Source organism: Helicoverpa zea, chromosome 2 (assembly GCF_022581195.2).
Source record: "Helicoverpa zea isolate HzStark_Cry1AcR chromosome 2, ilHelZeax1.1, whole genome shotgun sequence".
Classification (NCBI taxonomy): Eukaryota; Metazoa; Arthropoda; class Insecta; order Lepidoptera; family Noctuidae; genus Helicoverpa; species Helicoverpa zea.
The window spans coordinates 12,499,987-12,514,985 of NC_061453.1; the positions used below are offsets into that span (position 1 = coordinate 12,499,987).

Consider the following 14,999-nt stretch of genomic DNA (forward strand, 5'->3'; position numbering starts at 1 on the left):
TGTACCTAAATGAATTTTTGAGCTCATTTTCAGCTCTATTCGTATTTCTTGTCACTTGATCGTGGTCATAGCCAGTGTCAATATAATTGACAACATTTATTTTAAATTATTTTGATAGTTATTTCACTCCATTTATATTATGCATTGGCAACATTTTATAAATAAATTATCTTGGAATTTTCCAAATAAGTTTGCTGCTTTCCGACAATTCACTCATCGTAAACATACATATTTTATTTCAATTTGATATTAAACAACATAAGTTTGACTAACAGTATTCCGTTCAGCTGAAAAGCTGCCATATGCATCGCAAACAACTCGATTGCGATCGCGTATCGAGTGTTATCGAGTTAATTACTGCGTCTATTCGAGAGTTCCGAGTGACACTGATCTCTCGATTCACGCTGTCATATCAAAAGGGGTGAAGCTCCACCTTTAAAATCGATGTTCTGATTTTTCTTTCACTTTAGAAAGCCACCATTTCAATCCTATACTATATCTAATTGGGTTCAAGTATAATATATTTTTGGGTTAATACATATTTTAAATATTATTTTATACTTTTATTATTATAGATTATTTAACTACGTATAGACGAAAATATATTTCATTTATTTGATTTTTGTTTAAGTATATATGTTATGGACCATGTGATTAATTCGGGCATTATTTATAATGCCCGAGCATTATGAATAATGTCTAGCTTTATCGGGCCAAGTGATTAATAACTATCTTAACTTCATTATTTATCACATTGCACGGGCATTATTATATTGCTACATGATAGTTGGGCAATTTGATAATAAAGCTATATTTTATGCGGTGCGAGGGTGGCAGTTGTTCTAATAAATAAATCCTGTTACTTGCTACATATTTTATGATTACTGTTTTAACTTATATGTTCTATTTTAATGGGAAATTATAAGTCTAGCCACAAAATTATTAATTGGACAATTGTCATCTAATTTACTAACTCGGCGTCGTTTTTCTTGATTTCATTTTTCTTGGCTCGTTTTTTTTTATGGTAGAATCTAATTTGGATTCAAAACATTGTATTAAAAACTGAACTTAGTGACGAAAACGAATCGCTGCAAAACCGACTCCACATAGTCTTGTCTGCCCTACCCCTAGGGTGCAATTAAAAACCGCGTAGGCGCGGAGGGGCGAGGCGGCCTGCGAGCTGAGGCGCAGGTAGTTGAAGCGCTCGCCGCCGCGGCTGAGGCTGGCCGGCAGAGCCGGTCAGCAAGCCGAAGCTGCGGTGGTGAGTGTGAAAACCATCTGCGACGATAAGCTCGCATGGGACCGCCGGAGCCCCGCAGCGCCGTAGCTGTGACAGAAGCCATGCTTGCTGCATGTTGCATGCTTACTTCCATGCTCTGTCAATTGATATGGGATGTGTTATATTTTAAACGTACTGAGTGAAAAAAATTGAAGCTAAATAAATATATTTTATGATGTCATTTAATAGTTTTTCAGAAGTTTACTTTAGTTTAGCATGCTACAAATTTAATTGTGGCTGACTTAGTAATTTAGAAGGCAACATAAATTTTTGGGGGCGAGTAATGATATTAAAAAGAAGCCTATTTAAATAGCACTCTATTTTAATTATATTTCTATGTGCTAATTATGCCAAATAATGAGTCTGATCGCTTAAACTTTAGTTTATTTTGTTTTATAATAATAAGTCATTCGTATAAAACAAAGATATGTTGTAAATTTTTTGTTTTAAATTTAATTATTTCTTATTTTATAATTTTAATATGACTTTCCTTAACTTTTAAATGCAAAAACTAGTGGATTTTTAAGGCAGAAGTCCGTCATAATTAATCCAAATCATGAGGCTGATTATTTAAGTGGTTTAATATTTAGTTTATTTTAAGTCAAATGTCAATAACAATAACAAAAATGAAATTAAATATGTTTGTATTACTTTGCCCAAAAGGTCACGGGCAATATGTATAGTGCCCGGTCAATTTGATTATTTGAATAATTATTATCAAATTGCACTCTCATATTGGGCATTATTCATAATGACCGGGCATTATGTATACTGCCCAATTTATCACTTGGTCCATAACATATATTTCTCATAGAGCTATTTAGAATAAGAATCTATAACTAGATTAAAAAAAAGTTTTTATATGGAAGAAAAATCAGATTCAATTTGTCAGTTAAGCAAGGCCATCCCCTTCGGAGCGGCCTCGCCGTCGTCACTGGAGTTCCTTGACGGCCTGGAGAATTCTCTTGACGTGGCCTACCTTCGTGACTCCAAGATCTTTGAGATCCCTCCTGGCTAGAGACAGGAGCTCCCTTCCCGTGACGTCATGCTTCGCGAAGGCGTCAGCATACTCGCTCAGTTGGAGCGACTCCAGCCAGCTCTGAACTTCCTTGACGCCCCAGCATCGGACCTGCGCGGCTGTGTAACTAGGCGTGGGTCCTTCGGAAACGCTTCGCCGTCCCCTCAGCCAGCGACTGCCCTTCTTTTGGACCTAAGGACCAGGTGAAAGGGACTAATGAAATGACTGGGGTTACAGTTACGAAGTGTAAGTGCGAGGTTCTGTGTTGGTTATAGATTTTGGTTGGCATGCGTTGTCCTATGAGATCTAGGGATATTTTTATAGTTGGATTATAGAACAGTTGATAATGAATTAAAGAAATTTTATTTGGGCTCTGTATTCATGAATTCTTATAGCCTTGATTTTTGCCCAATAACGCGTATATTTACGAACTAAAAATACGAGTACAGTCGGATTCCATCTAATGATAGTCTACGATACGGCTTAGGGATTCTAACGGGCGAACACTAGGGATATGGGCGTGAAATAAAGCACCGTTAGTTAATACGGCAAAATAACAATTTTTATAGCAAAATAAATAATTTAATGCCAATTTCTTTATGTTAAAATGATACTAAATAAGTTCTTTCGAAAGCCAATGAACCTGAAAAATGATTAAATAAATGGTTCTTAGGGATAAAAAAGTTTATTTCATTGGCCACCAAGACGTGCCATATGATAGTGTTTTCCAGTCTTAATAAAGCTATTTCTTAGTTCTTTAATAGTTTATATTCTATATTTCATGCAAAAGCAATGTATTTACCTCGTCTGTATGCAAGAATGCGTATCCGTCATGTAGCGTGGCGCGAGCGAGGTGCGCGCGCAGTGACGCGGCTGCGCCTGCGCCCGCTCCCGTTATACCTCCACTTTCTACGAGCTCGTGACAGCTTTCCACCTGCACAGGTATTCATTATTTAGAAATAGTACTATAAGATGAATTATCTTCCCGATATTTTGTCTTGCCTTTGTGCCTGCGCTAAACACACACAGGACAGTTTTTATAGTGGCCAAGGTAGACGTAGGCAGCTGTAAGTATACCCATCATGATTAGCCATCTTATCTGGACGAGTTCCTCTGTGGTTTAGAAGGCACGATTTTTTGAATCTCGGCCGCGTTATTGAAACATGTTTGGCAGCCTTAACGAGTAGCTCGACGTCAGAAAGTCTGACAACCGAACTTACCAAAGGGTTGGCCGGGTAGCTGGATGTAGGAGATCAGGTAGGTAGACGCAGCTGCATCTGTTAGATCGGTAGAACCCAATATAGTTTGGGCAAAGGCTAGGCAGATAACGATGGACATTACGACTCATCTCGAAAAACCACTAATAACACATTTATATTATGTACCAGTGTAGCTAGCAGCCTCCGTAGTTGAGGAGCAGGCAGCAGCTTGCCGTCTGCGTCTTGCAGCGTGTCAGCGTGCGCAGACATGCGGCGCGCGAGAGCCACGCCGTGCGACACGCCGCCCTACGCTGACGGTTATACAAGGCTAGGTAGATGTAATTACCAGTGTAGCCAGCGGCCTCCGTAGTTGAGGAGCAGGCAGCAGCTTGCCGTCTGCGTCTTGCAGCGCATCAGCGTGCGCAGACACGCGCCGCGCTAGAGCCACGCCGTGCGACTAGCCACCGCACGCTGACGCTTATACAAGGCTAGGTAGATATAATTACCAGTGTAGCCAGCAGTCTCCGTAGTTGAGGAGCAGGCAGCAGCTTGCCGTCTGCGTCTTGCAGCGTGTCAGCGTGCGCAGACACGCGGCGCGCGAGAGCCACGCCGTGCGACACGCCGCTCCACGCTGACGGTTATACAAGGCTAGGTAGATGTAATTACCAGTGTAGCCAGCAGCCTCCGTAGTTGAGGAGCAGGCAGCAGCTTGCCGTCTGCGTCTTGCAGCGCATCAGCGTGCGCAGACACGCGCCGCGCTAGAGCCACGCCGTGCGACTAGCCACCGCACGCTGACGCTTATACAAGGCTAGGTAGATATAATTACCAGTGTAGCCAGCAGTCTCCGTAATTGAGGAGCAGGCAGCAGCTTGCCGTCTGCGTCTTGCAGCGCGTCTGCGTGCGCAGACACGCGGCGCGCTAGAGCCACGCCGTGTGATACCCCGCCGCACGCTGACGTTTCGCTTATGCATGATAGTTTTACCTGGGTAAACAGTGATTGGATTACAGATAAAACAATTTAAGAAAAGTTATTTTTTAAACTATTTTACCGTTTGCAATTATGAAGTTAGCCATTTGATGCTTCACATATGCGCAGTATTGTTATGATTATAATTTTTCTGACTATGGAAAATCAATAGTGGCCTCCTTCGGAGAAGTAGGTAAAGCTTCTCGTGCTAAGTTTGGTATTTGGCGCGAAGTGTAGCTTTGTGGTCCTTTGATCCACATCACCGAACAAATACTGATTAAACGAAACTCTCGTGCTGTAGGAATGTTCACTTATTTTTTATTCCGTTCTTCATCTACTTACATGTTTAACAAGCGTATTGACATCGTCCAACAAAGCCAGCAGTTGAGCGCTCTCCGTAGGCGACAGCGCCACTCGCGGACTGCTGGGGCCGCCCGTACCGGACCCGGCCAACGCATGCGCTTTCAGTTGCTGCTTCTCGTCCCATGTTCTATACACATTGTTAGTTAGTAACGTCTTCAGAACTTCAAATGAGTATGCTTCAAACAACAATCATATTGAATTTAGAGCGTTACATATTCAACAACAAAATGCGAAGCCAATATGTTCAGACGCCAGCACGTAAAGCTAATGCAATCTGTCAAATTGATTTTCAATTTTATCTCTGAAGCATAAGGTTCAATATTGATTGGGAGAATAAATAGACTGGAGCAGCTTGATGTGCGTGTAGGTAATTAACCAATAAAGCTTGCAATTGAAAATTACTAATGTTTGAAAAATACTCACTACCTTCAACTACTTTATATCAAAAATATAAACGGTCAACACTAACCTAAACTTCACTAACCTAAGACTAGTTTCAAGCGCTCTGGACCGGCAGAGCATCTGTGCTCTGTTCTTATGTATGATCCTGACACACCCTGGCGGTTGGAGCCAGGCCTCGCCATCGACTTGGACTGGCACGCACTCTTCGCCAAGAATGTTGATCTGAACTGCACGACATTGGGCTATCCGATGCTTTTGTAAGTTGATGAGACGGGAGGCCGCCATTTGTGCGGAGCCAAAGACTGCTACCACCTGTGAGAAAAAGTTGGTCCCTTGATCTTTGTGCTGTTGATTTTGAAGAAGTATGTTCAAGGTATTCGTGGTAAAGAAATGTTCATGGGTCTGATTCTACTTGCTGCTGGGCTTATGAAAATGAAAAATGAAAAATATTTATTAGATATAACAAAGTGATCCATATACAAGAATTGTGTTTGGAGCCTCCTTTTAGACAAACAATGCCTGTGTTAGGAGACTCCGTTCTTCCATATCATAGATAAGGTTAATGTTACTTTGTATCTTTGTGGAACATTTCGGTATTGTGAAAAAGAAATAATAGTAATAATAAAAAAAAAACAGTAAGAATAAAATAAGAATTAGTACATACGTGTTTTGAAGAAACTTGATGTACTTTGTTTTGGTTTGTATGTATGGTATGTGTGTGAAATGTAGTGTGGTTCAATATGATAAGATAATGTGTGGTGTGACGAGTGGAGTGTTGTGATGTGGTGTGGAGAGTGGTGTGGTGTTATGTAGTGTGAAGAGGGGTGTGGTATTATGTGGTGTGAAGAGTGGTGTGGTGTGGAGTGCAATGGTGTAGAGAGTGATGTGGTATGGTGATTTGCATACCTAGCTATAGCGTGTGGTTACATTACTCATGAAAAACCAGAAGAGCTTCCGTATCCTCGTAAGAGAGAGACTTAATCCAGTTCACTATCATTTTTTTACAGACATAATAGTTGTGATTGTGTATGTAATTTTTTTTATTAATCCTGTTATATAGCTGAGCTGAGAGATAGTAATATTGTCTACTACTAAATATGGTTTGACATTGGGGAACTATTGCAATTTTATCTTTTCTCCTTTTAGGTTTCTTATTCGCATGTTAAGGGAGGGTTTTATGTTTTTTTAGAACTGTTTGGGTTATGTACAGTTTCCTGACTGAGAGTAAATTACTGATGACGTATAAGGATTTAGTGGAGTATCTTTTATTTTTAAAGTACATGACCTTTATAAGTGCTCGTTGTGCACGTTCCAAATCCATGAATCTAGTTTTGGCTGCCCCACCCCAAATGGGGATACAATACAATAGAACAGACTGTGCTAGGGCAAAGTAGATTTCGTTCAGAAGGTTTCTAGGCTGCTGACCACTCCTCAACAACTTAGTAGGAACCACATGCCTAAGTGTTCTGAAGATCCAGGTAAGCTTTCGAACTCTGGCAGTCACCTGTTCAAGATGAGGGTACCATGAGAGAAGCTGGTCAACCATCACGCCCAAATATTTGGTTTTAGTGACCCTAGTTAAGCATGGACAGTTACAGCTTGATCTGTTTATGTCTCCACATGTATGAACCTTCAAGTCGAGATCCTCATTAGGCTGTGTCCGCGAACTAACACTAAAACATATGTAATTGGTCTTGGAGGTATTTAATGTTAGTAAATTGGTTTTCAGCCATTTGTCTATACAAGCAGTCCCTACCTCTGCATTCATTTTAACGTCTTGCCAAGAACTACCAGAAAACATAACCGCAGTATCATCTGCGTATGTAAAGACCCTGGCATTAGTTAATTTAATATTGCATAAGTCATTAATGTACAGCAAAAATAGGGTAGGGCCTAAAACACTACCCTGAGGTACGCCGTATGTTATTTCTGCTTCATCACTCGTGTATAGCCCTATTTTTACTTTTTGTTTTCTATTGGAAAGGTAGTCCCTGAGCAAGTTGAGTGCAGTACCCCTAATTCCGGCACTATATAACTTGTTCACAACTTGTTATTCCTTAATATACAAAAGTAATAAAATATTCCTTAATAAGTTTGTAAATTGCACACACATGAAAATCATAAGCCCTTAAACATGACAAAACATTTATTCCGATATTATCTAAGACATGTTATATCTGGATGCGGTAATATTATATACGCTTATAATACAGATATGACGCGATGTTTAGACAGGCTGATTACGAAGCGTAAGAGACTCAACTGGATTTTCCGAGCTCCTTTGAGGAATCTTCGGCGTGAATTAATTTATGAGCACGTCATATAATGTAGTATCTAATTGGGAATGTCAAATGTAATTTAAGATGACATGGCGGTTTCATTAGCAGCTTCTATGACACATAGACACGCTGCGGTGGTACTTAAGGTAAATAAATAAGCGACATAAGATACCTGCTCAAAATATACATGAGGCTTGCGCCATTAAACCGACTACATATTATAGTCACAATTGGTTCTGCATCAATAAGTCATATTTTAATATTAACATGTCTTGAAATTGAAACCGAGAAAATGTAACAAGAAAATTGAGACTGCCACTGACCTCAAGTATCCGATCATCAAAAGAAGGTGCAAGGAAGATGTCATCAGCTCTGGTTCCTCCCCAGAAGTTGGTGCCTCCCATGAATGAAGGTATGTTCAGCACAACTATGCCTTGTAGCTCCGGTAAAGGTATCCTTTGGCCATCACATTCTAGCTGCACTCGCTGACCAAGATGCCTGAAAAATAATTCTGTTATAATAAAAGAGACGCAATATTTTTGTGTCAGCCAATATATAGAAAAATCCGAGATGCCGACTTGATTGCTTAAAGTAACTTTTCCATGGCTTTTGACTGATTTTCTTTAGGTAAACCAACTAACCTGCTACAACTAACTTGTTGTTGCGCGAAATATGTACTTGGCAACAAATGAATTTTGACAAGATAAAAAAGTTAATAACAACTTACCTATAAGTCCTATTCACCCACTCCTTAGACCCCAGCACTCCATACCACATATAATTCCGTGCCCTCGAGCGACACTTCTCTGGATGTTCCTCCCTCTTATTATGGAAGTCCAAAGTGATCTTCGCGTCAATCCCGATGCCAAAATAGTTGTTCATTACAGCTCTTTCATAGAAACCTTCTAGAAGAGTCTCGTCAGGGTCCATTAGAGGACTGACGGCTGCACATAGGGCATCAGCGTTGGCTAGAAGACATTGGCTGATGAAACCTTGAGTGACGTGGGGCCAGGCTGGCAGCTGTACCAAGGGGTTGATGATGGGCAGCTTCTTTGTAGTTTCATTACTCTCCTTGGTGCCAAGACTAGCTGAAGCGCCACCCTCTCCCCATATTGATGATACTGATGTTGATAGTCTAGAAATAAATGGAGTAGGTACTAAATATGGAAAAATATATATCTAATTTTAAAATGGAATAGCTGACATTATTTACGGCCACATTATAATAGAATATGCAAATGCTATCATCAAATATGCAAGACTCCCAATACGCGACGGCAAAAGCTCCAAAAAATATTTGGTTAAGTTAGAAGACAATGAAGCTAAATAAATACATAAATGTATGCAAAAATCATGAATGCCTTGTTCCCCGAGGCGAGCTCAAGAAAATACATGAAATGTTACGAAAACATTGTACTCTTTTAAAAGTTTCGGCAAAAGCCTCGCGGCTTTTACATACATTTTCTAGTTGAATACATAACAAAAATAACGCTTGTCTGTCTCTAATAATATTCAAGTTCGTTCGGAAAAATACCAGCGCATATCTTTTTGTATTGTGGCGGTAAAATATGGGTTCAATCGTTGTTTTATTTAAATGTAGAATATATATTTTTATCTAGGACACAAAACGTGACAGGAAAGAAATTCCCCATTGAACTAACTTATTAGAATACATAATTTAAATATTGATCACTTACTTATCTGGTTCTCCAGGCTTGAACAGACTTCCACAAGATATCCTCCTAGTAGCAGCGGGAGAACAACTCAGGAATTTCCCATATTCAGGGTCCGTTTGTCCCAAGAGCCTCGGATTATCTGACTGTCTTCGTTCTCTGGTACTGCCTATACTTGGCTCAGGAGAATTCACGCTTAGAGTATCAGTACCTTGATCAAAGATGTCACTAAGGACTGATGCCATACGGCTTGGGCAAGTCTTTAAACTCTTCTTGTCCTCACTATGTGATGGCGACGGAGGTTCCACAACAACGCTCACTTGTGGAAAAGCTCCCAATTCTGGAACACTGATCTGATCATCACAAATCAATCTTGGCGGTTCCATATAGTTAGGAGTCAAAGGTGTCTCAGCTCCTTTCATACTGAGCGTTTCTTCGTTAGTTTTTGGAAGCAAATGTATTAAACTCACGTCTTCAACGACGCGTTTCTTTAGACTTTTCCTCATCTGCTTCTTAAAAGACTTCCTCGCTATATCGTTACCTTCTTCGAAGTGCGCGAGACTACAATACTTAATTTGCTCCTCTACTTTCGTTGCGTTTTCGATGTAGAATACTCTGTTTTCAAAACCGAACTTCTCTGCATCTGGTTCCTTCGGTTTTTTAATTTTGGTCATGTATTTCAGTTTTGCTTCATTATTTTTCTCGAGACTTGGGTTTCGACTGTCCATTGCGATATCTGATACAGTGTCTGACGTGAAAAGAGTTGTATCATCTGTATACGTTTCGTTTTCACCATTTTTACCCATCATTGCCAATAAGACTTCTTGACCAAGCATTGAACTGATGTCGTCCATGATAGATTCTCCGTGTAAGGTTTCAGAATTTACATAAGTTGTTTCTGATACTTCAGGAGAGTCTATGTGCCCGATGCCAATGCCGCCTGCCTCTTCAAGGTCTTCTGGTTTAGCATCAATAATTTCCGATATTAAACTAAAGTCGTCGCTAATGTTGGACCCCTCGGAACTGCTCGCTTCAATCTCCAGGTCTACGCTCGAGAGCCGCCGGTCCGGCGTACACTCTCCGCTCGCCGGCGTCGCTCTCGCACTCACTTCGAAGTGTTCATCATCAGTATACGGTTTGTCAGTGTCTATAATAGTCAATTGGTCCGATTCATAAGTATCTCCCTGTAATATCGATTTCTTATCGCTATCGTCAGAGACAACTAGGTTAGGTATCGTAAGACTACTACTATTATATGTGCGCTCTAGTTCTGGCCTCAGGAGGTTCTTGCAGGAGCTAGTATCACAGGAGGAGAGGTTTGACAGCGAGAGCCGGTCCTGAGGCGAGGCGGAGCTTGTCTTGCTGCGCTCTGCTTTGTTATCCACGTCTAAGGTGAAGTTTTCCGGTGGGTTCGAACTTATTAATTTAACTATATCTTCATCTACGTCTGGAATGCTGCGAATGAAAATACCAAAGTTGTCATAACAGGATCATTTATGTGGATTAAGATTAAGATTTAAATCTGTAAGTCCTTACTTATCTGGATGCAGGGAAGCAGCAGAAATAGCGCTGGCAGCTGACGAGCGTCGGCTGTCAGCGAAAGCCTTGGGCACAGGCAGCGCCGCCATGTCAGGGGCGCTGGTGGCAGTGGGGAGCTCTGCTCCTTCCACCGCCGGACCTCCAGTGCTGGCACCCTCGCATGTGTCACAAGAATCTCCTTCTTGTGATACACCCTGTTTAAATATGAGGCTACATGAATGGAGGGGTCATCAAGCTTCTTTGGTTTAGTTTAGGCTGTGGGTTTGGTCCTGCAGTAGAAGGGAGTGTCAAAATTTAACAGACTTAAACCCAACTTTCTTCCTTCTGGAGCCGTTTGTGTACCAGGGCTGCGGTACCTCTTTTGAACCAAATCGTAGCTACGATTAAACCCTACTTAGTATTGTATTCAATCTAATAATTTCTAAAATTATTAAACTGGGTCAGGTAAAGTTTGATTCTAGGCCAAGTAACTTTAAAACAAATATTTGTGTAATCCATTTCCTTATATGTTTAGAAACTTTAAAAGCGGATAGACACGATACTTTATTTTGTTTCTCTATCGTTCCGAAGGTAGAGATGTATATCGGGTTCAATTTAGACCCGAGCCATGAATCGAACTATGTACGAGTTTTCTTTTAAAGATAAGAAGATATGTATCGGGATTTGACGTGTCAGGATAAGAACAAAAGTTAGTACATTATCTTGTTTTATATAAACATGTAAGCCAAGTTATTTTGGTGGTTTTTACGTATCGTAACTTGTATGTAATGTAATGTAGCGTACCGAAAACTTTTAGATGTTCAAGTAACTTACTAATTATGTAGGAGTATTCTAATTATTTATCTTAAATTTAATAACGTAAATCTACAAATATTGCTTTAATAAAACAGTTTCTTCCCCTTTCATCATCTCCCGAGCCTTTTCCCAACTATGCTGGGGTCGGCTTCGAGTCTAACCTAACGCGGCAGAGTACCAGTGTTTTACATGGAGCGACTGCCTATCTGACCTCCTCAATCAAGTTACCCGGGCTAATACCCAACCCCAAGGTTAGACTAGTGTCAGATTTACTATATAGCTTCTGACTATCCGTAACGATTGCCAAGGATGTTCAAAATCTTCTTTACGGGTTGTAAATTCGGTACCTGTGGGTAGATCTGCGTGAGCGTGCGCAGTAGCGAGCGCAGCGCGCGTCGCACGCTGTCCGCGCGACCCGCCAGCGCGCATCCGCGCACTGCCCAGTTTAGTTGCTCCTGGAGACAAAAGAATTGTTAAATGTGTCATTCTCTATCGAGGATCAGGTACCTAACAAGATGTGGGCACAAACAGAAAGTATGTAGACGCCAGCGTGCGCACTGCGAACGCAACTAGCATCTACATTCATTTCGAACCTTACTTATCTGCGCCCACCTCCACTCTGTTTGTGCCCTAGTAAGACGTGGTCAAACAAGAAAGTCCGTCGGGAGTTACCTTTTCAGTCTTTTCGATGCTGCCTTTCTCGGCAACTGGTTGTGCTTCAGGTTCACTGTCGCTCGTCGTCTCCACTGGCTCCCACGACCTGAATACATCGTTGTTTTAAATAAAACCCACTTCTAAATTGCACAATAGGTTACGGGTAATAAAAAAAATCGCTCTTGATTTTTGCTATCGTAGAGGAAATCCTTTGTCTTTTTAATTTTTTTACCTTGAGCTACTCTTATAGAAAGCAATACTCACTTGCACCTCGCATGGTCATGCGCAAGATGGGCCCTAGCGTGCAGTAAGAGCGACACAGCGCGACGCAAGCGATGCGCCGCTCGCGCCGCTCCGCCGCCTGTGCGCTCGCCCACCGCGGCCAGGCGAGAGCAACCCGCGCGGAGCGAAGTGCTGGCTGCACAGCTCATTTCACCTGCCTGTTTTGTTGAATAGGGAGAAAAAAGGTGCATTAAAAAGTAGGTTGTTGACGGTTGTTATACCTCAAAAAATATGGTGGTGTTAGCACTTAAAGATAACATAAAATGCAAATAAAGCTTTGGTTTATACAACTAGCGGCAGTGCTGTTGTTTTTGTTGAATTAGTTGGCAAATCAATTGAAGATAATTATCAAATTCTTGAATTGAGTTAAGACTTTGATCCAAACAGAATAAGTTTCACGTTTGGAGAGGTTCCAAAGAGCAACCATCTTTTGTTCGTCTACGTTACCACAATGAAGATCACTTGCAAGATCTTACCTGCATAATATCCTGCAAGTTCCTCAGCAGCGTGGTCTCCTCCAGTAAGTCAGGCGGCACGGGAGGCGGCGGCGGGGCTGTCAGCGCGCGCTCAAACGTCATTATTGACCACCTGGGCACAGAAGAATTAATTTTAGGCTTAGATTTATTTTACAAGACAGAAAAAATAATTCGTTGCAAAAATTAGGTTGGGTTGCACTATGTAACTGTAAATGTTAATAAAACCAGAATCAGCTGCCAAAGTGTTGCTCATTTATCTAAACACGGATTTGATGGCTGGTTATTATGAAACTGGTTATCATTATAATATGTACCTACATGGTGCAGCCCACTCTTTAATATAGCCACGTGAAGACACGGTCATAAAGACTTCAAGTATTCTAATTAGTAAAGAACCACATTGCAGCTCACACTTTGCCAATTAAATATAGCTTTTTTCCGTAAAAAAAGTGCGTGAACCAGAAGCCTCATTTACATGATCCACTTCTATGTACTTTTGAACATTAATAAAACAGGATTTGGCCTCTGAAAAAACTTTAACATAAAAACGTCAAAAAGTTCGGAACAAACCTAAAGAAAGAACATTGATTAAATTGGCATATGGCTACGAAAGTTTCCATAGAGCCTGAATATTCAAGCCAATTTGGCAAGATTCCAGGATGTATCAAAAATTGGCTCATTAAATATTACAGAGCTCGTCGACATCCAATTTTTGGTCTTGATATTTCCTTAGTACTAACATGAATATTTTTGATTTAATTTTAATAGAATCCTGACTTGGAAGTAAGGAAATTATAATATGGAATACGTTCTCTGCCATCTAGAAAATGCCTGCTCTGGAGATGTGATTTATTTTTGTATAAAACCCGATCTTGATCCATACCACAAAATGTGCGACCATGCGTTATTTCTCATGGGACGTAAGACTCCCATAAAACTACATATCACTACATAGTATAAAACAAAGTCGCTTTTTCTGTCCCGTTGTACGCTTAAAGCTTCAAAACCACGCAATCGATTTTCATGCGGTTTTTTTAATACATAGAGTGATTAATTAGTGGGGAAATACTGTTAGAATCATCGGCAAGGATATTAAGCCCTGATCTTCACCTGCGCAGAAGTGATTTATTGGTTTATTGCCATAAGTGTACAGTGCGCAAAGCGATCCCCACTCTTCCGCCGAGAGCTCATTATCCGTGCCGATAACTATATCCCGTGCGACGCCAGTGCGGGTAGCTTGTAATTATTTAAAAAGATTTATAAGTACCTGTCCAGCATCTTAGTGCTCGCTCGCTCGTATCGCTCGATGAGCACCTGCAGGTTGGCTGCGTCATCGCAGGAGGCTCCCCAGCCGAGGACACGAGCCAGGTCGTTGCCAGTCCCCAGGGGCAGTACTGCAGTCTGCACTTGACGCTGGAAGGAGTTTGTAGGTAAGAGGCGAGGAGTAGGTAATGAGGTTCATATAAGAGGCTCTTTAAAACATTTCAGTTTTTGTGATAAGGATATAAAGACCTATTTGTAAGGCCTGTTTGTGAGTTTATGGCCAAAATATTAGAAATTTTAAAAGCGTACTTCAAAAAACGTACTAATTTTGAAAATTATATTATTTAATAGCACAGTCGTTATATTATTGGCTTTTCTGTTTGAAATAAAAGGAGTTATAGTCGTGTAAAAAAGAAAAACAAACGTAGAAAAAGCTGATACCTTTTGAATCTCCATAATTTAATATTAAATTAACACACTCGAGCAGCTCCAATTATTCCAAACTTTCGATGACAATTTCCAAACCATTATTCTTTCTAAGAAAATTCCAAAACTCACGTGCATATCCAACTTATCAACTTCCTGGAGCACCCAGCCAACGGAGCCATCCCCTGAACACACCAACACCCTGAGGGGGGCGAAGTGCCTGAACAGCCGGAGCCCTAAGCGAGGACCCGCCCCGCTCAGCTCGAACACTTGAGCCGGATTCAGAAGCTGCTTGAAGCGACGGAGGAATTTCACGCCTTGGTTATCACCTGGGCAAAAGGAATAAACATCGTCAGATTATTTCAGACAAGCTTCCGCCAACGG

The 14,999-nt window shown here is 41.0% G+C and overlaps 1 protein-coding gene across 2 annotated transcripts in view; it reads right to left on the bottom strand.

Annotated features, from left to right (window-relative positions):
* Positions 1-2,009: 2,009 nt before the first annotated feature.
* The window catches only part of LOC124640943 (diacylglycerol kinase eta), a 178,209-nt gene continuing 165,219 nt past the window's right edge, over positions 2,010-14,999 (bottom strand). The window contains exons 8-22 of one of the 2 annotated variants that reach the window (XM_047178924.1): positions 14,748-14,944; positions 14,194-14,339; positions 12,927-13,038; positions 12,433-12,608; positions 12,187-12,274; positions 11,862-11,969; positions 10,717-10,913; positions 9,205-10,635; positions 8,235-8,642; positions 7,831-8,005; positions 5,311-5,540; positions 4,806-4,953; positions 4,323-4,478; positions 3,100-3,231; positions 2,010-2,489 (exon numbers count right to left, since the gene is read on the bottom strand). In XM_047178924.1, the coding sequence (XP_047034880.1) occupies positions 2,211-2,489; positions 3,100-3,231; positions 4,323-4,478; positions 4,806-4,953; positions 5,311-5,540; positions 7,831-8,005; positions 8,235-8,642; positions 9,205-10,635; positions 10,717-10,913; positions 11,862-11,969; positions 12,187-12,274; positions 12,433-12,608; positions 12,927-13,038; positions 14,194-14,339; positions 14,748-14,944 (3,983 nt within the window). In that variant the 3' untranslated portion in view covers positions 2,010-2,210. Of the gene's footprint in view, positions 2,490-3,099; positions 3,232-4,322; positions 4,479-4,805; positions 4,954-5,295; positions 5,541-7,830; positions 8,006-8,234; positions 8,643-9,204; positions 10,636-10,716; positions 10,914-11,861; positions 11,970-12,186; positions 12,275-12,432; positions 12,609-12,926; positions 13,039-14,193; positions 14,340-14,747; positions 14,945-14,999 lie in introns of both variants that reach the window. The other variant, XM_047178916.1, reaches the window with a different exon arrangement.